The sequence below is a fragment of the Eublepharis macularius genome, chromosome 16 (genome assembly GCF_028583425.1).
Source record: "Eublepharis macularius isolate TG4126 chromosome 16, MPM_Emac_v1.0, whole genome shotgun sequence".
NCBI lineage: Eukaryota > Metazoa > Chordata > Lepidosauria > Squamata > Eublepharidae > Eublepharis > Eublepharis macularius.
The window spans coordinates 25,357,739-25,381,836 of NC_072805.1; the positions used below are offsets into that span (position 1 = coordinate 25,357,739).

The following is a 24,098-nucleotide window of genomic DNA, read 5'->3' on the forward strand; positions in this document are numbered from 1 at the left end:
AGGGTCCTCATGTGTATATTGACGACTTATTGTGAAATCATGTATGTGCCACTTCTTAATAAAGGACTCACAACAACCAGAAACACTATGGATTAGCAACATGTTAATTATTGCTAATGTTAAGTTGTATGGTTTCAGTTATGCAAATGAGCGTTCTTATACTTTGCTCTTTGTTGGTCTCTTGCTCTGAATGTTGACATAGTTTAGGTTTTAAGTTGTAAAAGACCGAAGACCCCTGGTTTGAAGAACAGCTTCATCACACCTTTGGAATCTTGCCTAAGGTTAAGACAGCCAAATACAGTTGGCACTAAGTGGGGCTAAATTTTATGTCTGAGAGCCAAACTACAAGTGACGTCTTACACAGGTTGGACACTAGTCGGCTTCCCTCAAGTTTTGATGGGAAATGTAGGCGCCCTGGTTTTACAGCTTGGCTCTCCATTACAGCTGCAAGACCAGGATGCCTACATTTCCCATCAAAACTTGAGGGAAGCCGACTAGTGTCCAACCTGTGTAAGACGTCACTTGTAGTTTGGCTCTCACAGAAGTGATCGCTCTTACAAAGGTTTGTCTTTTGATTCTGGCCTCCCCTGCCTGGCCATGGCATAAACTTCATTATTTCCCAAAGGCATTTGACCATCCTCAGGTCTGATGCTAAGCAACATAGCAACATAGATATTCCCTTACCCATTCTTCCAAGATACGCTGCACAGCTTCATTAGTTTTCGTCATATCCCGGCAGGCAAGGATAATATGTGCTCCGTGAAGTGCAAAGGACCTTGCTGTCTCAAAGCCTACCAGAAAATACATATTGAGAAGATTTGGTAAGAGATGGAATTCAAAACACTCAAGAAAAATAGGCTCAAAATACCTGGATTCTATCTCCATAATTGAGGCCTGATTCATAACTTTACAGCAATTCAAATCACTTCTTTGTCATGCCAGTACCAAATCTGGGTAATCTAAAAGCCATTTTCAGCAGTCTTATACAAAAATAAGGAACAAAAGCTACCGCCTTTTCAAACCATAAAATAACCTATAGGGGAGGGGATATGGCTCAGTTGTGAATACCTGAAGCTGCTCTATGTGGAATCAAACCGGTCCATCAGTCAGTACCATCTACCTGGGCAGAGGTCTATCGCATCACCTGCTACCAGCATCTTTTTCTTTTAAGTGTCTTTTTCTTTTAACTGGGGATGCTGGGGATTGAACCTGGGCCCTTCTGCATGCCAAAGAGATGTTCTACCACTGTGCCACACGCGCTCTCCCCTGATCTGCATCATGCTTTGCATACATGTAGTCCTATGTTACAAAATCTCAGGTGGCATTGGAGGGAGAGCTTCTTTCTTGCATTGGGAAGCATTGCTAGCCCAAGTAGACAATAGTGACTTCGGGCCAAGCTACACATGACGAATGACACTTGAATGGCAAGTGTATTTCTCCCTGTTCACTTGCCCTCCACTCAATCCACTTGCCGTTCAAGTGTCATTCGTCATGTGTAGCTTGGCCCTCAGATAAATGATCAGATTCTTCATGAGATAGGTACATATGTCTTTCATTCTGACTGTTCTAGGAACGGCAGTCCATGGCAGATAGACGTCCAAGCCCCTCACAGCAAGCACTCCAGTGCATTGGTTGAAAGACTTTTATTTAGAGATCCATTCAGTTCATAGGTACATCCATAGATGGGAAAGTTGGCAGGAATGATTATACAGGCAAAAGCACTACTGATATAGGGAGCATCATTTTCCCCCTCCCCTTGAGCAGTTTGCATTTAGGCGCAAAAACCTAAGAAGTTACATGAGAACACAATAGCTTCGTTTAGGCAAGATTACAAAGAAATTGAAGTCTCTTCCTCTCCCCTGTGAAATGGTTACATTCTTGTTTTGCAACTGCAAGGTCAACAGACAGTTTAAAGATAACAGGCTGAGCACATATCTTTGTGAAAAGTGTTAACAAGCAAGGCCCTTTTGGTTTTAGACAGGCTCACTTTGGTATGAACTTATTATATGAATGCAAAGCAACAGTATTAACATGGCATGAGATCAGAACATCAGAGAACACATAAATGGCATGGATGGGTGCATACATGACACATTTATCCTCTTATCCACATCAATGTGTTACAGGAGTTTGAGGGGCAGATCCAACCAAGTACTTGCTGAAACTGGACCTGGTTGCAGGAGATGGACTTAGGAATATGCCCAAAGAACATTTTTTTAAAAAAAAAATCTGTATGGCATTTTTCAGCTCTTTGGGACTCGTAAAAGCTTATACACCACATTAAACTGCAATTACAAATGCATTATAAAGAACAAAAGACAATTAAGAAAAGAATCAGACCAGCAATCTAATAACACATATTAGGTGGGTTCCCATCCAGGGTAGGTGGGAAGCAGAGGCAGGATTTTAGAAGATGTGAACTTGGAAAAGTCAGAGAAGGCAGACATGAGTAACATCTTATTTTATCTATTCATTCATTCATGTCATTTATAGTCCGCCTTTCTCACTGAGACTCAAAGTGAGATTAGCGTTAGATTAGTACAATCAGTATCAAGGACATTTCCATACAGTGTCAAGGACATTTCCATAACAATGTCATAGGATTTTACAAAGATGCAGCATTCGCTAGGATCCAATACAGAGTTGAAGAATTGCTGAAACAAAACACAATCAGTTCTAGGAGTAGACAAGATTCAAGGTCAGCTATAAATGATTACATTGATATTATGAAGACCTGCATCTTACCTATTCCCCATTTGTTTCCCAATGCTCAGCTTAATGACATGAGAGCGGGCAAGCCCCAAAGAGTTTTTTAAAATATTTATTCCAGCAATAATTAAAAGGCAAGATGCTAAAAAAGCAGGGGCCGTGATAGACATAAAACAGAAGGAAAATTGAATACAGAAAGAAATAACATGAAAGATGATTTACATTCATTGCAATGCCCCACAGCAAATACAAGAAGAATGCGTCTTCCTTTATAGCAGGGATGGAAAACTGGCGACCTGCAGCCTGGGTTTCTCATTGTCTTATATATTTTAATCAGGGGGTTGTAAAAAAAAAATCCTCATCATTTTACTGGTATCAGTTTTTTTAAAAAAAATATTACATATTTAAAAAAAACCAGTTTCCACTCTACCTTTCTACCAAACATAGTCTTTGGGACAGCTTACACAAGCCACAAAAACAAGGGAAGCTCTTCCCTTCATAAGTAGAATAAATACATGGCATAATAGAAAAATAGTCCCTAGCTGGACTAGATGGTACTAGATGAAATAAAGTAATACAGACAAGCTGAAGCCAACTGGAACAACTCACAAGCAAATGATCACCGAATGTTCAAGCATACAAGATACGTTTTACCCACCACCACTGAAGAATATATAAAATCTAGCAAAATGTATCTAGGGTTCTAAAACTGGGGGCAGTGTGCAACTATGACCAGTTTTCCTCTTGACAAGGCCTTTAAGGAATACATTCCTTGCTCCCAAGGCTGAAGTTCATACATGATACCCGTGAAGCTCTTACCATGACGCCACACTGATATTATTAAAGGGCCTGACCTTCGTGCCACAAGTGTTGTCTGGAATACGGAGTGGCCTCTAAAAATACAGCACTTGATCATCCCCATTTTTTTATTTCAAAATTTTTGTGACCCAGCATAGTATTTACAATTTATCCATCAGCCAGACTAGCAACAGAGGATTTTGACAAGAGTCTTTATAACGCAATTTGCCATGTGTGATTTTACCATTTATTTATTTGGTCAGCAAGCAATATTACAAGTTTGTTTGGGTCCAGTCTCCCTGGATATCACGATAAAATATTCCCAAGATATTGTTCATGTTCTCCTGCAAATCTTGGGCACCAGACAACCACATGGGCTAGTTCCTTGGCTGATCTCCGATCACTAGGGCAGACACTTTCATTAGATGAAATCCCATTATAATGACCTCTTAACATTGCCAGGTGTAAAACAGCCATACTTACCTTAGTAAATGCCCTTCTATGCTCAAAATTTAATGGATCAGTAAAATAAGACGGAAGGAATAAAAGAAGGAACGGAAGCTGCCTAGAGAGAAGCTATTCTCAGGGTATGCAATAATATAGCACACAATTTAATTGTTTAGCTAATATCTACAGCTCAAAATAATCAGGTCTGATTCAGTAAACTGCCCGGATAAGAGAACAGTTGGGAATCAGATATGAGCTGCTCTCAGCTCACTGGAGGAGAAAGCAGGGTTGAGTATAATAATTAAATATAAATAGAAAAATTTGCAAAACAGATTGCACCTCTACACTTTTGAGGTGCAAAGCTCAAGAGAGGACTTGTTTCAGTTGTATCACCCTGATGCACTATCTTCACGAAATGATAGGGTGACGTTCCTGTAGATTGTCCCAGAGCTCTCAGCAGCAGTCAGTACCATTGAGCCTACTATCCACCATCCACAGATGATAGGATCAGTGTGGGAGGAGTCAATTAGATGATTGTATACTTGTCAGAAAAGTTGCACTTTTTTATTTCAACAGGGCTGTTCCTGTGGGGTGCTGAAAAGTTTTGTCTCATCTATGTGAAATTTGGGGGGGTTGATATACAGGGATATTTCATTTCATAAGTATATTAGTGATCACCAGCTTCTTTCACTCATTTTCCTTGACTATTAAGATGGGTAGCCATGTTAGTCTGTCTGTAGCAGTAGAAAAAAGAGCAAGACTCCAGTAGTACCTATCAACATTTGTGGAAGGTTATGAGCTTTCATGAGTCACAGCTCACTTCTTCAGATACAGCTAGAATGTGAGTCCATCTGTCCTTATATCTTGGAGAGTGGAGTGATGCCAAGTGACAATAGCCAATGAATGACAACAGCAGCCATGATTGGATAGGGTGGAGTATGCATAGGGGTGGTGGGTGTGGAGAAGTCAGCATTGGTAATAAGACAGGAAGCCTAGGCATCTGAAATCACTCCACTCTTCAAGATATAAGGACAGATGGACTCACATTCTAGCTGTATCTGAAGAAGTGAGCTGTGACTCATGAAAGCTCCTACCCTACCACCAATTTTGTTAGTCTTATAGCTGCTACTGGACTCTTGCTCTTTTCTACTTCTTGACTATTAGTGAGATCTGGGCACTGAACTTCTAAACAAATGTCTTATACTACATGTCCGCTTCCCCCTGTGTTTTCAGATCTTTGGAAGAAGATCTAACTTAGGAGTGACAGCCAGCTGAATCCCAGACAATGGACCATGGGTCTATCCTGTAGGGTTGCCAACTCCAAACTAGAAAACTCCTGGAAATTTGAGGGTGAAGCCTGGAGAGGGCAGAGTTTGGGGAGGAGAGGGACCTCGGTGGGGGTCCACCTTCCAAAGCAGTCATTTCTCTGGGGGAGCTGATCTATGTAGTCTGGAGATCAGTTGTAATGATAGGAGCTCTCCATGCTCCACCTGGAAGTTAGCAACCTTACCTCTATGACAACCACTTCCTGGCACAGCTTTGACCCATGAGCTGCTGGGCTGGCAGGCTTGAGATCCAATGTAGTCTAGTGGTCAGAGAACCCAATGGTGAGACCCAGGTTCAAATACCTAGTATGCAGTAGACCTCAGGCCAGACAGACTCTCTCAGCCTACCTCACAATGTTGTTGTGAGGATAAAATGCAGAAGAGGAGAATAATGCTCTCTGCTTTGAGATCCTACAGGGGAGAAGGTGGAGTATAAATTAAACAAAAAAAATTAGTTCCAAATACCTAGAATGCATTCAGGCATAATGATAATTTTTGCTTCATACAACAAACTCTAATGAATGTGCCAGACTAAAGAAATAAAATGTTTCTTGCTTCCTTTTCACCCACAAAGTGGGGAGGACGTTCTACCTACATTGTAAGAGTAGTGCTACTACTAAAACTGTGGTCTGTGAATTCAAAAAACACAACCAGAATTGATACAAGCCAATTTTAACAAAGCAGCTAATAACCCAGGTTTGAAATCCAGGTTTGGTACTAACCATTGAAGTCTGTTGGACCATCTGCGTCCACCTACTGAAATTTACTATTTTAAGGTGAGGTCAGAGTGAAAACTTGGGAGTCGGGGGCACTAAGACCTTCCTTTTCAGTAAAACTCCATATTTGTTCAGAGTTTTATAACCCAGGACACTGTTAACAGAAGATACGACGCTTGCCCATAATCTATGCCTTCATTACAATCTGATTATTTGGTAACAATCGCTGATGGTTTATGGCACCAAAAAACTCCATAATAATTAAGAAATTTATATCCAGTTTCTCCAAACCATAATGACTTCCAACTAGAAATGTTTGAATTAGTAAACGCATACTCAATAGAACAATAACTTTAGAATATCCATAGCAGAAAATTAACAGAAAAGAGGTGGTTATTTGTTCCACTTTTACTTTGAAGTGTGCTGTCATATCCTTTTAAATGTTGTTTACCCAGAAAAAAAGCTATTAAACGTAGGCTGTCTCACTTCCAGAAACACCCTGGGGCAAGAGAAATTTAGTTTACAACACAGGGTGTAACTTAAATTATAGGAACAACAGACACCACATAAATTTATACCATTCTCTGCAATTACATGCTTACAGTATTTAAGCCTTAGCAATTTTCCTGTCTTTTTAAAGCCGTTCATTGTACCAAGCAACTTTAATTATCTGGGTAATTCATTGCACACAGATGAATCCAGTTTTAGTATATGCAAAATATGTTTCCTCTTTTTAATCTGAACAAATGTGGCAAGGAAACTTTTAAATTGTTGTGAACAGTGCTGCGCTGAGCCGACTCCATTCTTGGCTGGCCATATGTTTACTGTTTAACAAAGTAAGGACTGATATTTAATAGCTGTACGTATTTATTTTAAAACTGGCTCCATTGTGTAATGTAAATAATTCATATTTGAGGACTATTTTAATTACTTAAATATATGAACAGTCAGCTAAATAAACTCTGACAGCATGCTATTGTTTGGAAAAACTAAACCCCTTGCCTCTCTTCTAGAATGTCTATAACTTTCAAGTACATCAGACATAACAAATTTCTTCAGGAAAGTCTTTTTCTCTTCCCAAACCTCTTCAAAATTTTCCAGTGATTTTACTGAACTAGCTAAACAAAGATAGCAGAATTTGTGAAAAACAGTGTATTGGTTAAAGCATTAAACTAGGATCTGAGACACAGCAGCTCAGAGCAGTTGTCTTCTTCCCCATCACGCCCCTTTATGTAGAATAAAATCACCCAAGCACCAGTATGCAGATATGATAACCTAACCGCTGTTAGAAGTTGCATTGCTTCACCTACAGGAATCCTGTTTTCCTAAATATCAATTGATTCAACCAGAATTGGAAGAGGCATTTATAACTCAGAGAAGTTTCTATAGCACCTTGTGATGAGGAGTTGATTCGTAAACAATTATTTGCCTCTATATGATAAGTTTAAAAGAGCCCTTTAAATGTAAGAAAAGTTGTCGAACAGCATTTGCCCAACCAGTGGGTCAGGACCCAGAAGTGGGAAACCTCACGAAAGTGGATCTCATGCCAGTCCTTCCTACAGGCACCCCTTGCCTTTGCATTGCTCCCTTTCTCTCTTCCTCCAGGCCAGCTTTTCACATTCTCACTTCCCCACTCTTTGCAGTAATAATGGGAGAAGCCATCTAGCAACCATTAATTTTACAGGCATACACATTTTCCTATGTAGAATAACATTTCTGTAGGAAAATCATCATGTGAATTCATAAGAACCATCTTTGATACTTAATTGAAGCCTGCATTTTGGAAACTAAGACCTGACTCTGGAAATAGTGTCTTGCTTCCATGTCATACATAAATTGGCATTTTTTTCTTCACTGCATACACATGCTGGTTGATAAAGAATCAAGTAAACTGTGTCCTGATGGTTACCAGAGTGAGTTTCTTAGAATCTTAAAGGGAATTAGAGGAAATAATAGCCTTCATATGCAAAGGCTGTATACTTCAGAATGCCACTTGTCTGTGGTTCGTAACAGAATGCAGAAAATGGAACGCTGGACTAGATGGGAGCCAAGGTCATGCTTTTCTTAGGATGCCAGAAACCTTTGGGTCAATCCTGTATGTATCATTGTACCAAGTAAAATTTGGACTTTTGGGTCACCATATACAAAAAGTTGGGAACCACTGCAGCAGAAAACTTGGCTGACCATAAACAGCAAAATGCCATTTTCGAGAACAGAACTGCAAAACCGTTCTGCATTACCGGCTTTTAAGTCTTCATTCTGCCAACAGCTCGCATTCAAGTATTGGTTTCTCTGATGAAAAATTTTAAGACTCATCAGTTTTAAGACTTGCTTGACTATGCATGCAAGTGAGCGCTTTTGACTTGGGAGTAAGGGAAGAAAAATGAGGAAAGCCAACAAAATAGATTCCCTAATTTACCAATTCTATTTTCCATCTCACCCATTAAAACAAAAGTATCACAGAGGTTAAATTTGTTCATATTAAATTGCTGGCTTGAATAAGGCAAAGCAATATTCTTATACGTACAACCAGAACGAGATTAAGTGTTTAATATGATATAACCTCTAGACTCTTCAAATAAATGAAAGAATTTTTAGATCAAACAGAACTCCAACACGAAATATTTACTCTACATTCCCTATTGAAAATGATGCAAAGAACACAGACAAGAAACAGTTCATGAAGTAGGAATTTCAAATTTTTACAGCCGTAGTTTTCAGGTAGAAGAAAAAATGGAGACATAGGGACAAATCTGCCAAAAGGTAGATTTTAATATCTCACATTAAATACTTTCCAGTTCTCTATACTCCTCCCACCACAAAAAACCCACAACTAAATTAAAGTGATTTCATACCTCAAGTATGAGCACACTTTCTACACTCAAACAGATTTCCTAACACAGAATTTTTCTGTTGCATGTCTCATATACCCATTCTCAAATGCTGCTTTGCCACTGTAGTATTACGAGCGTCAGACTAGAAAATGGGGGACACAGGTTCAAATCCCCACACTGCCAAGGAATCTCACAGGGTGATCTTTGACCATTCTCAGACACATTCAGTCTAACCTACCTCACAGGGCTGTTGTGAGGACAAAACAAAGAAAAAGGAAAATGAGGTAAGGTGCTTTGGAGAGAAAGGTGGGATATTAATACAGTAAATTTTTTAAATAGGGAAATCGAAAAGAGTCCAGTAGCACCTTTAAGACTAACCAACTTTACAGTAGCATAAGCTTTCGAGAATCATAGTTCTCTTCGTCAGATGCAAGAGAACTGTGATTCTCGAAAGCTTATGCTACAGTAAAGTTGGTTAGTCTTAAATGTGCTACTGGACTCTTTTCAATTTTGCTACTACAGACTAGCACGGCTAACTCCTCTGGATCTATGACCTTAAATGGGGAAAGTAATCCTTTGGTGGTTTCCTCTAGTTTAAGCGCTTGTAAGAATTTATTTTGTGGTTCCTATATGTTTTTATATATTATAATAACATACGATAATTGTAGCAACATCATAATAATATATAGTAATATTTCAACTCTAGTGTTCCAGCTCTTTGAACTTCCCAGTAGTTGGATGTTGTCTAAAAGCCAGTGTGTTCTATAGACATTTCCAATGAATTGAACAAATAAAATACATAAATCATGTTGCATAAAGCTTTCTACCATTTGAAGCAAGAGCAGGGGACGTATGGTCTGAACCCAGAAACGCTTACACCAAAGTAATACTGAATTAAGCTGAAGCAGTCCAAACCAGTGAATCAACTGAAGAGCTCAGCGTAATCACAAGGATCTTCTTTCCAGCCCCAAAATGAGTTTGGGAACCTTTGAGTATAAGGCACGACATGCAACTTTTGCAGTGTGCATGCAGTGCTGAGTTAGTCAAACTATTCTGTTCCCACTGCACATGCCCCCCCCCCGGCTGCCCCACTGTCATCCCTCAGGGTCCCCCTATCCCTCAGGAGTAACATTTTTGTAGAGATCAGTGAGTCGCAGTGGGAAGTGGGATTTCTGAAAATGAAGGGAGCTTCAAAAGCAGGTTTTGATGTAGCAAAGGCATGTGAATTCATAGGTTAAAAGTCAAATTCCACAGCACTTTGATGAATCTCAGCCAACATTAGAAACAATTTGAAATGCTAGGAAAGCCTCAGTTTGATGCCCCAGACCCATCTTCCTTCCGTTAAGCACGCCATGAAGAGCAGCATTAGCCCCAAACTTTCACTGCCTTCTCCCCTGCTGTATACAAATGCCATTCGTTTACACTGGGGCAGCACACAACTCCTTTAATTCCATTTTCCTTGTAAAGCAAGGTTTTCATTTATACCCCATTTCTGCTTTAATTCCTGTGCCAGCAGATATTGCAGCTTCTAGCTGCCTTCTCCAGCCCATGACCCACTCTAAATCATGAATTTAGTTCACAGACAATGCAAGTTGAGTCATCTTGGGGAGGTAAAAAAAGTCTTATGTGAATAAAGTTTAACGGAAGGTAAGATTTTTGATGCCCACAGCAAAACAGAGCAAGGAGGGGGAAGTAGCTACTCAACAGCTTCCTCTTGAAATGTGAAAATTACTGTGCAGTTCCTCTGTGAGCAAGCTATTGCAGAGCGGAGTACTAATTAAGCATTAAGGAAAAACAAAATTAGTTGCATGTTTTAAATCTCCTTTTGGCAACTACAATAGTGTAATATTAATACAAGCAGTTTCATAAAATTAAAAAGGAGTATTTCTTCTCTGTTGAAATTAGAACACTGTTTTGTCAGCTAAAGCACACTGTATCCTTCACACATTAACCAAAGTTAGTGTTAACACCAAAGTTGGGAAAAGAAAGTGCTAGTTCTAAGACAAAAAAAGAGAGCGAAAAATCATTTTCTTAAATCAGCTTCCATTTATTATTTTTACTCACATACATTTCAGTGTTCAAGATGGCATTAAAACTTTATCACACAAGTTAACAAGCATGGGGGGGGGGATTCCAATCACAACACAGTGTGATCAGCTCCTCCAATTTCAAATGGAATGCAACAATTTGGGTGATGACTAACGCCAGGCAAATAGGGACTGTGTCAGTTAAATGCTGGGCTGGACAGCTCCTCCTACACACATCTCATATCACTTGCCACCAAAATGGCAACAGTAAGTAGTGGACATTTTTGCGGACATAATGGGTTGGGCCCAGTGGAAGCACTAATGGAAAGAGGTAGTGGAGTGATTCCCCCCCCCCATCTTCTTCTTCCTCATGCAGCCTGCTGTTTGTCTCAAAACTGTTCTTTGAGAACTGTGACAGCCTTGGAAGCAAAACACATCCCGGGATGGGTCACAGCAGTGCTGGGGATGGGGGTGGTGAACAACTGGGCAAATTTGCCAGCCTCCCCTTCGTCCATTGATGAAAGTCGCAAGCAGAAGAGGGAGAAAAAAGGCAATTCTGTGTGATTCTTAAGCACTGCTACAGCAACCTGACCTGTGGCACGATTTGCTTATGAGTCTTTCCCGATTCTCAGAGAGCAGTTTCAGAAAAAACAGCAAGCTCCATGGGGAAGGGGAAGTTAGGGAAAGATGTGCTCTACGAATACCTTACACTGGAACCAGCCCATTTGGTTTAAGTGCTTGCTAAAACAACCATTTCCACTGTGTTCTCTGGAGGAGGGGGGTGTCAGACTCGCAACCCTGGCTTTTCACTGTGATATCATATATATACTCCAGTTCACTGTGGTATTACATACTATACCCCAAAGGCAGCCCTGATGACCTCAAGACATCTCCAAGCTAAGAGCTGCAGTAAGCAAGGCACCAGATAAACCCAGTCTTGTTAGTCTCAGACAAGCTTAAAAAAAAAAAGAAGTTCATTATGCTCACTGCTGGCCATGGTGGTCAGAAAATATTATGCTCAGCCCAGCAGCTTCAAGTTTGACAGCCCTGCCTAAGACTAAACTTGTTTCTCAGCCTCTCCACATCAACCTCAAGGTATCTTTAAATTCTCCCCCTTGCAGTAAGCCAGACAGAAATACCTGTGATTACTTTTAGAGGCAATCTCTCTTTAACAGGGCTATGACATGAGATGTCATCATTTAATCTATCAGTTAAATCTCCATGTACTAGCGTATGAATAAAATATTGGAGGAACTGTATCGTTTTCTTCAGATTTATAATGGTTTTCACGTGCACGGCAAAACAGGTATTGTATTAGGAGGCATTCCTTCTGGTGCCATCAAGAAGGAATGCCTATCTAGAAGGTGCCAGCTACCTGTGGCATTTGAATATACTCATACCAAAAAAAATTGCAATTAGCAAAGAAGAGTCTTTCAATTGATCATTAGTCCAACCTATTTTCATTAGTCCAACCTATTTTCATTAGTCCAACCTATTCACCACCTAAACGTAGCAGCAATAAATGTAATTCATCCCTGAAGCACAAACTGTAGGCAAATAATGCTGCTGCTTTTGCACGCACGGAGTTCTTGGGAAACAGACATGACTGAATAGTTTGTCTTTACAGCTTGAGCTTCCATTCAGCCAAAAGACCAGTCTGCCTCCCAGAACCAGACAGGCCACGTGGCCTTTGGTTGTGCAGGGTAGGAGAGAGCATCACAGCTTGCTGCTGTGGTGTTATTTAAGTGTCCTTCGTGTGATTCCAACATACGAAGCTGGGCAGTGGATGAATTTGTTCTGAAACAAAAGATGAAAAGCATTAACAGTGAACCCAGCAAGAACTATGAGTTAATCATGAATATAAACAGATCTGACACAGAAGCCTTTTAGTTCCATTTTAACAACAGCCACTTGCATAAATTGGCTCCGTTGAGCCACTGCATGTGTAGCAAACTATAACTGAGCAAGCTAATCCCATGCAGTCAACTCTTCTCAACAACAATACTCAATAAGAAGACCACTTATTTGTCAAGTATTTTTTAGCGGTAGGACTTTCCAAATATTATTACGCACTTTGGCTAATTCCTTAAGATGCATCTAGATTAATAAAGGCCTGGAAATGACACCCTCTGAAGCCCAGCACAATAATCCTGCCTTGCAGCCACTCACCTGGTTTGCCTGTGGTGAGTTAGGATCGCCTCCAGGCGATCAGTCAGGAAGCCTCTGCAAACTGGAAGAAGGTTTGTTCTTTTTCTCCTTTTCAGGCCATCAGTGTGCCACAAGTGAACATATAAGAGTTGGGCGTCATCTAGTACCTCTATAGACCTATTTGCAAGAGTGGGCTCTGGTTACTCAAGGGCAATGTACTCTACACATACTGAAAGGCTTTTATTCACATGGCCTGACTCCTGGACATGTATCAAATGAAGCTTTGATTGCATTTAAAGTGGTTGTCTGGACTGCATCCTGGGTAACTGAGAGGGAAAATGTTTCAATTAAACACATTCTATAGTTTAAAAAAGCCCAGATGCTGCAAAGACTTTTTACTATCTGAACAGACAAGCCATGTTGAGCAATAATTCGTTTGTGGCAAAGACAGAGAAAACGATCTAGTTATTTTGCTACCATGAGCTGTTACTGACTGTAACACCTTCCCCAAATTCTACTTGCAAAATGCTTTGCGGTCCCCAAAACATACTGTATTGGTCTTTGGAACTGGGTTTCTGAGGCATTTTCACGGAAAAGTAATTAAATGCATAACAAAATGTGCTCCTGCTATGCAGAGAAATCTTACTTGAAAAAAGACATGTAGCCAAAACCCATCCTTTTGCAAAAAGGTTTCATTACAAGTTTAATGACTGAACCTTTTAGCCTCAGCGTGATTTTACATATTACAAGATGGCTTGTATTGTGAGTTTCAGCCAAAGCTGAGAGAGTTCAATAATTTGACTAACCAACCACGTATACTCCTCATTACTGAAGTAACAGATCTCTCAAAGCAGGCATTGAGAAGAAGATATAAAAAGCTGGGATGTTAAGGGACAATTATGGTCTTTTGAAGGGTTTTAAAGATATTAAGTAAGATAAGATATAGTTAAGATCTTTACCAATAACGAGACAAGAACAACTATAGTATAGAAACAATGTGATAATAATAATGGGGGGTTGGAGTGCTGTTGGAAGTCAACATGGAAAAGGGGGAGGGGGTGGGGAAATATAGCTGTGGGAAATTAAATGAATTGTACATGTATTTTAATTTGATTGTATTGACCCATCCAATAAAAATTGTTAACAAAAAAAAAAGAGAAGAAGATATAAAAAGCAGGTACCGTTTTGAGGACTATAATAATAATAATCAATTTATATACTACCCTTCAGGATGACTTAACACCCACTCAGAGCGGTTTACAAAGTATGCCATTATTATCCCCACAACAAAACACCCTGTGAGGTGGGTGGGGCTGAGAGAGCTCTGAGAGAGCTGTGACTGACCCAAGGTCACCCAGCTAGCTTCAAGTAGAGGAGTGAGGAATCAAACCTGGTTCTCCAGATTAGAGTCCTGCACTCTTAACCACTACACCAAACTGACTCTCAAAGCAGAAAGTATTTTCATACATGTGTTCAAGTGAAAACACAGAAAAAATTCTGCAAGAAAGAAACTACTGTAAAGGAAAGAGGAATTGAAAAGGACAAAACTTCAGCACTCAAGAACACTCTCTTATATGGCTGTAAGCCTAACCTACTTCACAGGGTTGTTGTGAGGAGAGAATGCAAGCTGCTCCCCGTTGGGGAGGATGGTATAAATGAAGTTGACAAAACAAATCATGTAGACTGTTCTCAGTACACATTCTGTCATTAGTGCAACTCTACACACTACACACAGAGCATGCAACATTTCTCAAGTATGCAACATTTTTTCTCAATAGCAGAAATATCACCAGATGCTGACGTGCTTTGCTGTTGAAGAGGGGCATCTCATTTTTAAGGCACAGATTTTTACACAGACGTATTCAAACTGCATCTCTACCACTTCAACAAAACAAAAAGTATGCTCCAAGGGCCTGTAGATTTCAATAGTAAAGCCGCCAGGAGCCCCACACAGGTTACTACTAAGTCACTGACCACGTCACCAGCTTTTATCTGCGTGAGTCCACCTGGTTTGCCACTGTATACCAGTAATGCTAAAGACAATGCCTAGTTAATTAAAACATCTCCACACCCTAGAAAACCTGCTCGCCTGCCCTTATGAAGAACCACACGTTTGGATCCTATGCTTTCGTTCTGTGTGAACATCTCTTTGACCATTACAGAGGCTGTCGTTTGCTGCAAAGCACCCTCCTTCTGGAACAAGGCACTTTCCCATTTGCACAAGACCAGTATTTTTCAAGGGGCCTCAAAGTGTCGTGCACCCCGCACTGGCGGACAGCCTCCACACTGGCACCCAGAATGAAGGTATAGGATCCAAGCCACAGCGCCTGGCATTTGCTCCATGGAAGATTTCTTTTGCAGTAGTACATACCAATGTCTCTGTCTATCACAACAAATTATTCAAATACCAGGACTCTAATGAAACCGCCGCTTTCAAAGCGATACCTCAATCGTGCAGAGAGAATTTCAAGTGGCTACACCATCACCAATTAGCAACACTCATAAATGAGTTTTCAAGATAGACATTTTTTGTTCTTGAAAAGGGCCCGGGGCACACTGGCCGTGCTTTGCACAAAAGAGATCCCAGTCGCAATCTCTGGCATCTCCAGTTAAAGGATCTCAGATGGTTAGAAAGAACCAAGATCATGCAGAACTGTTGCCAAGTGGAAAAGACAGTCCTAAACTAGTTCAATGGTATACAGTTGCATCATACATTCAAACGTTGTATCGCTTTGGCAGGTGACAGAACCCCCATTCCAGATAAATTATTAATAAACTCGCCAGCCAGTAATGGGCCTTTACAGGAGTCCAAGGTCAAATTTAGTTTACATTACTCTCTGCAAACTCTTATACAATTACCCCACCCCCATCATTCTCTATTACCTCTGACCCAGTTGCAAACATCTATCAGGCAACAGAAACTATTCAGGAGTACAAAAGGGAAACAAAATTCATTAACTCAATCTAACTTGCAATTTTAATAGTTTCTTCCTCAACAGTAGTTTCAGTTTTCCCTTCATCCAATATATTTGATCTCATCTGCAACTCTGGTTCCAGTGAATGCTTTCCAATTCATTTTCGCTTTGCATTTGTCTGCACTGTGACAAGCCTAAAAGTAATCCAGAAGAGAAAATTTAACACAAATGTCACACTAGGGTATCTTTGCATACTGATACACCGTTACAGTTTGCTTATCCATTTCAGGCATCAAACATTACAAAAGTCTTCTCAGCCCATGAGGCCATGAACGAAAAGGACACCAGGAAGCCTAGCAAAATGATTTAAAATTCAATATCCTATTGTCAATCAGCAAGCTGTTACAAAAGATATCTATAGATCATAAAAGGGTACCAGTACCTGCCTTTTGAGTGGCCAATGCTAGTATCAAAAATCAGTTTCATTATGCCTCTTATACAGGTAAATTAAAAATAATGTAAAAACCAAACATTCAAAACCCAAGAGAAACCAAAACAGAATAAAAACATCCGTAAGAAGATCCAAAAAACTAATTTTGTGACTGCAAGGGCTTATGTATAACCAGTATAATTTTTTTCCTTCACTGATCATCAATACCACATGACACATTGCAAACTGTTTTTGAAATTCCTCAGTTTAAGAACTCCTTGATATGTGGAGCCAAGGGCTATCGATTGAGATGTAGAAACCTAAAGCCATCCCACCACACAGATGTATTAAATTAACTGTGCGAGTTTTGGAACCCTGCCCATTCTGTGCACAGTATAAAAGCGTGCACACAAAAGGTTAATAACGTACACTAAATCATTTTAATAAGCTATCTTTAACATAACAGCTGCATATCAACCAACTACCAACGAAACCCTATCCAGCCAGTAGAAATCAAGCCTTGGAGCAATTTACAAATCAAACCAGCCTGATCTTCTGCAATCTTGGAAGCCAAATCTGAACAATCAAATCTGCCAAACGTAATTTGTTTTTGACAAACACTGGAGGGCGTGTGAGGATTTGAAGGCAGGAGAAATAATCTGGAAATCCTTCCCCACTTCAAAAATATCCTCCATTGCAATTCTCCAGTTACTTCACCAGGCTATTTGTCCTTCCCATCTTCTTTTGCTCTCCTCAGCCAACTCTCGATTGCTTTCCCCGAACATTTTCAGTCCTTCCTCATCATACTGTTTTCAGAGGAAGTGGGGTCTCTTTTTCTTTCAGCTAATTCACAACGTCAATTTTCTGCATATCTAACCCCTAGAGACCCCTAACTTATCTATAAATGACTTTGTTCTGACGCTTCTGCGCTTGGCATGTGGGCTGGTGATTTTATTATATATACAACTGTAATGCCAATAAAGGTTGCTGCTGCGATACGAGACATATACAACTGTATGCTTGTCTACAGATATACTAGAAATGCCAATGAGACTGGCTTATAAACAGAAATGATAATTCCTGGCAGAGTACCTAAAACTTAAAAAGATGCAGTGAACTGATTATAAGAACAGTTTACACCACTTTCCCTTTAGTCTCTTATGTATACAAACTCTTATGTATACAAACTCATAGCTATGTAACTGGACACATTGCCATTGCCTTTGAAAATCAAAGACAAAATATTTATTGGAGAAAGATACATGTGCGTAGAATCAAGTACACCTTGCAGTCTTCCTGTTTTGACTCTTGCTTTTTTCACCGTAGGTTAGAGACACTACTGTGTGCAATCCTGAAACTAACAAAGTTTTGCCTAAGCCTCTAGAAGGAAAAGCTTCTTCGCAGCATTCTAGTAACATTGTGCAGATATTCTTGCATTGTATCCGTTTTCTCACTGCCTGCAACAGATCGAGTCCAACTGTCTATATAGCATGTGAGTACACACATACACAATAAACTTCAGCTATGCCTGGAAGGCAGAGGCTAGCATTTCAACTTCCACATCCTTCTGTGTCCTACATTACGAAGGTCCAATAACAGCCGCGCTGTATTTAATTCTGGCAGCTGTGTTTGTCAGGAAAGTTGAAGCCAATTATTTGCAGGGATTATCTCAGACACCTTTCCATATCTGAACTTTAGCACCAACAATTAAAATATAAAACAGCCCATGTCAAAATTAATCGTGTTTTGGTAAATTCTGAGAAATATACCCAAGCAAATCTCCCTTTTTAATTTCATTTTTCTGAAGAACAACAGAGCCCTCTAGTGGAAAAAAACCTCAAGATTACCAACTATGAGTCACTAGTCACAAGCAAAACAAAAGTCCATGGAGCAAGGCATTCAAATTCATATTAAAGACGCTTAAAAGGGGGGACGAGAGGGGAGTCATTTCTTGGTAGAACAAACTGGGACAAAGTTCTCACTAAGTTTATAAAAACAAGACCTTGTTTTTTGCAAGAACAGGAATTGTAAGAACAGGGCCATCAGAAGGCTGGGTGGGGGGGACCCAAAAAAGAAGTTCAGTGGAACCTCAAAGAATAAAAACATTTATTTCAATATCAGCTTTTGTGAGTCACAACTTACTTCTTTAGCCAGTTTGGTGTAGTGGTTAAGAGCACGAGACTCTAATCTGGAGAGCTGGGTTTGATTCCCCACTCCTCCACGAAGCCAGCTGGGTGACCTTGGGCGAGTCACAGTTCTCTGGAGCACTTTCAGCCCCACCCACCTCACAGGGTGATTGTTGTGGGGTAATAATAACACTTTGTAAACCGCTCTGAGTGGGCATTACGTTGTCCTGAAGAGCGGTATATAAATCGAATGTTATTATTATGTTATTATTATTATTCTTTAGATATGTGTGCGGGAGACCATATTGGAGAAAATTAGAAGAGGGAGAAAGGCCAGAGAGGTTTGTTGTGAATCGTATCATGAATATTTCAAATGTAAAATTCTCTGGGTAAAGAGGAAAAGGTGGTGTTGAAATACAAACGCTGGGTGTGAATCCTGACATAAATTGCCAGAATTAGCAGTTTAGGCATAATGGATGATGAAGGAGGTCAGGGGTTCAACCAGAAAACCAAAGTGATCAAGTAGAATAAAGAAGGGAGAAATAAGTTTGAATGAAAATTAACTGATATACTTACAAGGTTATAACAAACATGTTCAGAGCAGCCTGTTAAAAAACTATCATCAGTGTTACCCCCCCAAAAGGCCTCCGACAGAGCTGAAAAGTTTAAGACAAGCTGGTGGTTTTAGGGTTTGTTTGTTTTTAGTGTAGTTATTTTGCTTTAAACTTTGTATAGCACTGGATGCTGTCTTTGGTACCAATACTGGCAGATGGGCTGTATAAATTCTCCAACCCTTGATGGCTGTTCTGTGTCGTGCTTCGGGCCCATCCCGGCACTGAGATGCTGAGGTGGCTCACCGGTAGGTCAGGTGGTCCCACAGAGGGGCAGGTGAGTGATAGTCCAAAGGCCAAGCCCAGGTCTAGAGCCAATTCAGTCCAAGAGGGACGCAAGCAAGCGAGACTCTAAAGCCAAGCTGAAGTCAGAAGCCAAGAAGTCAGTCCAACAGAGAGGCAGGCAAGTGACAGTCAAAAGCTAGGCAGAGATGAGAGTCTGAGAGTTCAATCTAGGGGAGGACAAGGTAAAAGGCAGGATCCCGAGCTTCCAGGCGCAGAGCTGCTAGTCACAGGGAGCAGCGAATAAAGTTGCATCTTCCTTTTATGCTCAGGTCGAGTTAAGCGAGCAAGGGGCAGGTGTTTCCTCTTTGCCTGATTGCGGCACCTTGCTCTCTGAGATCAACTCCGTCCGACGCTGAGCCTATAAGTGCATGCTCCTGCGTCTTTCCCACACAGCCGCACTTGCCCGATTCATGTGTTCTGCAGCTGGCTCGGACAGCTCAGATTTCTCAGGACGGAGCCAGTCTCTCCTCTGCTCCGTGTGAGCCCTCCTTTCCAACAGCATCCTCAGAGGTCCCTGGCTGCATCCCTTGCTGCTTCGCCAAGGGTTCTTCCGACGCTGCAGCCGGCTCTGGTGCCAGCTATCCTGGCTCCTCCAGTTCCTCATCCTCTGAGGAGGACCCCATTGTGGGAGATAAGGTGTCGGGCCAAAACTGATTCACGACATTCTGCCTAGCCCCAGGCCTTTTTACCTCTAACACACTCAATGTTTAGGAACCATCAAACATGTAGACACAACATTTCTGGTCATCTTGAAGCCATTAAAGGGAGGGAAGAGACTTTTTCAGAAAACAATGACGCTTGTGCTAAAGCTAAAGTAAGAGTAATATTCATTTTCTTCTCAGCTCTAAACTTTATATCTTAAAAAAAAGTTAAATACACAGATGTTCCAGACGAATACAGCAATCCTAAGAAGTATTACTCCAGTTCAAGCCCACTGATTTCAATGGGCTTAGACTGGAGTAACTCTTCTTAGGATTTCACTGTAAATCTTCCAATGGCAGGACGGAATTCTCCTGCGTCTCTCCCACCAATCTCCATGAAATGTTGCTCCTGGTGGATAGCAGACCCTGGGTGGGAGGGGGGGTCTGGAGCACAGTGTCGGCAGAAATTGCCAATTCAGTCTGGATCCAACCCAACATATTTTAACACATTAAAATAATAACATTGTTTGGTGACGTGGGAAGTCTAGAAGTACTTTTCCAGAGGGAAAGCAAGTGGTGCACTTAAAAAAAAAAAGTTTGAGGCCTATTGCATTTTCTTGCATTTTAACAGTTATATTTCCCCACTCCTCGGACTGTATTAGACTAGATCATAAAGTTAATTGCTAATAATAAGTGGTAGCTAGAAATGTTACAGTGACAAATGTGCTTCTTCCCTTTTGAGTTCGAGAAAGTTGGAAGCATGCATCTATTAGGAGGGAGAACATTCTCAAAATCCTTTTTTATTGGCCGTCATCACACGGGCTTTTATTTAGCACTAAAATGGCGCTATTTCCCAGCAAACACCCACCTTATTCCAACACTGTAGCGATTTTCTCTCTTCTGCTTTGTGCTTGATAGTCGCGCTATTTTGTGCCTCAGTGTGAATGCCTCACATCGATGTATTTCGCCTCACAACGCCCTATGCCCTCCCTTCAATCCCAGAATCCATTTCTTCCCGCGACTCCCCTTTTTTTAATTTTATTATGTCCTTATAACGCCATAACGCCATAACACAATGCAAACTTTCTGCTGAAGTAAAAATGACTCAATCGCCATGGCAGAGTCTTCAGCGACGGGGATCACGTCAGACAGGGAGTTTTCTGCGAACAAAGGGCTATTTATATAATTTCAAAGTTGGAAAAACAAAAGGGTCGTAATGTTTTGCTCTAATGGAATGTTTATATGCTGTTATTCCATTATAGCGGAATTAAATGCCAGAATAATAAAAAAAGGGGGAGGAGCTGCTTCTGCGCGGTTAGAGAGAACAGAACAGAGTGCTTTGGTGTGGACAGCTGGTGGCGCGAAGAGCCGTTAGGTGACCCAAAGAAACGTTACTGTGCCGATAACAGGTAGGACACTATATGCTGTAAATTTAACGGAAGAGATGCCCGTGTGACGACAGCCATTGTCTCAATGGCATTTAGTTATTAGTAACTGGCTACTGTTGGGGCTTCATTCCAAGGGAAATACTTAGCAGCAACATTCCGCAGTTTGTTTTCTTATGTTTTAAAACTCCGTAAGAATCTAGAGCACATTAAACCACCCCAAGTTCTCCTAGTTCACATCATGCCTTCTTCCAGCAAGATATACTATGCTTCTGGGTTGCACAAAAGCACAAACCAGAAGGGAAAAGAACTCCTGTGCAGGTATCAGAACAGGTTCAGAGGAGGGCAATGAAGATGGCTAGGGGCCAGAAAACAAGTCTACTGAGAAAAGGTTAAAGGGAACTGGACATGTAAAATGTGGAGAGGTCCAATGGGAGACATGGCTACTTTCAAATACAGTTTTCACATGGAAAAGGACAAAAACTTGTTCTCCGCACGTCCAGAAAACAGGTAGATCTAATGGGCTTAAATTACACAATGGCATACTTCAGGTGAACATTAGATTATTTTTCTAACAGTAAGTGAAATTTGACAATGGAACCAACCCCCACGACTCTCTCTCTCTAGCTGGTCTTCAAACAGATAGACAACTCTCTGTCAAGAAAGTAGCCTTGGATTTCTTGCAACAAACAAAGGGTTGGACTCCATGGCCTATAAGTACACTTTCAACTCTATTATTTTCAAGGAGTCCTTGTGATCTGCTACCAAGAAAATGTTCCTTGCTTCAGGAGCTTTTTAATAAGAAACCCATACACTTCATAGCAATAGTGACCGTTTCTCTAGTATATCGTAATGAAGAAGTCCAGAAACAAGCAAGATGAGAACAGCAAGAATTTACTAACTCAGTTCCCTTCTTACTGATCCCAAGCTAGCCCGCGATATAATTCTGAATACAATAAAGACCAGCATACCTATTCCTGCATTTGCTCCAGTGATTACGATTACTTTTCCACTCATATCTCGCCCCTGAAGAATTTCCATCGCAGTAGTGTTTCCATCATACTTCTGCTTGGCATTGGGTTTCATTGGATTATCTTCCACTGTGAACGCCAGTCTTGGGTCAAGGTATGTTGTCCTTTTGTTTATATGGCTTAAGACAAAGAAAAAAAAGTTTTCATTCTAATTTCTCTTGCCTTATACAAATACACTACAAAACACTGATGACATTTTCCATCTATATCCTCGGACCTAAAGCAAAAAATCACATTGTCAACCTAAGAGCGCCAGCATGGGGTAGTAGTGGTCGGTGTGTTGAACAAGGATCTGGGAGACTAAGAAGCAAATTTGCACTCTGTCGTGGAAGCTTGTTGGCTGACCTTGGGCCAGCATACACACAGCCTAACCTACCTCACAGGGTTGTTGTGAGAATAAAATGGAGAAGAGAACAGTTTAAGCAGCTTTTGGTCCCCATGGGGGAGAAAAGCTAGGCATAAATGAAGTAAATAAATAATAGATAATTACAGCACATGTGGCTGAAATGGAATAAGTAGAATCATTTCCAGGACACAGCTAAGGTAAACTTTGCACAGAACTACCCCCGCTATATGTTCATTTAGCCATGATAAAATATTCAGCATCCCTTTGTCCTTCCAACAGCAGAAACAGACTAATATTGTACAATTCAGATTCTTGCTGCCACTTACAGCAGCAAAGATGAGTGTAATCTTTGAAGGCTGCGCTCTTATCTTTTGCTGCAAATCTGTCCCAAACTCAACACTGCTCTCCATTCCGGTCCAAATATCTGCACTGTAATAGTAAAAATCCAATTCTGGATCTTATGAGGTCTTATCACTCCTTCCAGCAAGTCTTTCCCCATTTCCCATTATAAGGGAAAGAAGAAGAGACACTTGGAGGCCCATCTAGTTAGACTAACAACCAGCAAGTTGTTCCAGTATGTATTATCAACTTAGCAACCTCCATCTTGGGTGACAACCTCAATGTGGACTTCATAGGCTTTGCTTCCAAAATGAGGGGATTAGGTTTTAATAGGGCTATTCAGACTAGAACCCAATCCATTTTGCTGGAATGCTGCAATGCACATTTTCTGCTGTCCTCCTTCCCTACATCTGTGGCTCCGTGGAGCAGATATATCCGTTGTTCATTATAACAGCCATTGTCCATTATAACAGACAAGGAATTTTCCTAATACATTCCTTACAATGGAATCCAGCCAGGATACAGAGTTATTGGGCACGCAGTCGCACTGACAGACCGTTACTATTTTTTCTGCACACGGATCTAGCTGTATAAGAAATCATGACCGATGTTCTTTCATCTGAAGCTTTAAAAAAAACCCTCACTCTCATCAAATCAGCCTTACCACTGCAGCAAAGCAAAATATTTTTACCACTGCATATTTCAAACTTAAATCAACCCATTTCAATTTATTTTTTCCAATCTTAAACTCTTTATCTTGTTGTTCCTAAGCTTTGTTAGATAGATTTGTCAGTGCCACATCTGCCTGGAACTGTCTACACTTTTAGTAGAACTTTAACTTGCTGAGAGTTTAGCTGTCCTTCAATCCGATTCTAAAAATAAAGTTTTTGAACTGAGAGAATTCTCTTATTACAATTAAAACTAAAGGGCAGGCAGAAAGAACATCACTTTAGGGACAATGTATGTTTTGAAGCAGGAGATTTCT

The 24,098-nt window shown here is 40.6% G+C and overlaps 1 protein-coding gene and 1 long non-coding RNA gene across 2 annotated transcripts in view; both read right to left on the reverse strand.

Annotated features, from left to right (window-relative positions):
* WWOX (WW domain containing oxidoreductase) overlaps positions 1-24,098 on the reverse strand; it is a 748,321-nt gene that overhangs the window by 709,394 nt on the left and 14,829 nt on the right. Inside the window, exons 4-5 of the mRNA XM_055000490.1 lie at positions 22,369-22,547; positions 685-791 (exon numbers count right to left, since the gene is read on the reverse strand). Coding sequence (XP_054856465.1) covers positions 685-791; positions 22,369-22,547 — 286 coding nt within the window. The remainder of the gene's footprint in view (positions 1-684; positions 792-22,368; positions 22,548-24,098) is intronic.
* On the reverse strand, positions 10,853-13,301 carry LOC129344021 (uncharacterized). The gene is made up of 2 exons (XR_008598358.1): positions 13,026-13,301; positions 10,853-12,653 (listed from the first exon to the last, which is right to left on the reverse strand). It is a non-coding gene; the product is annotated as an uncharacterized LOC129344021 (long non-coding RNA).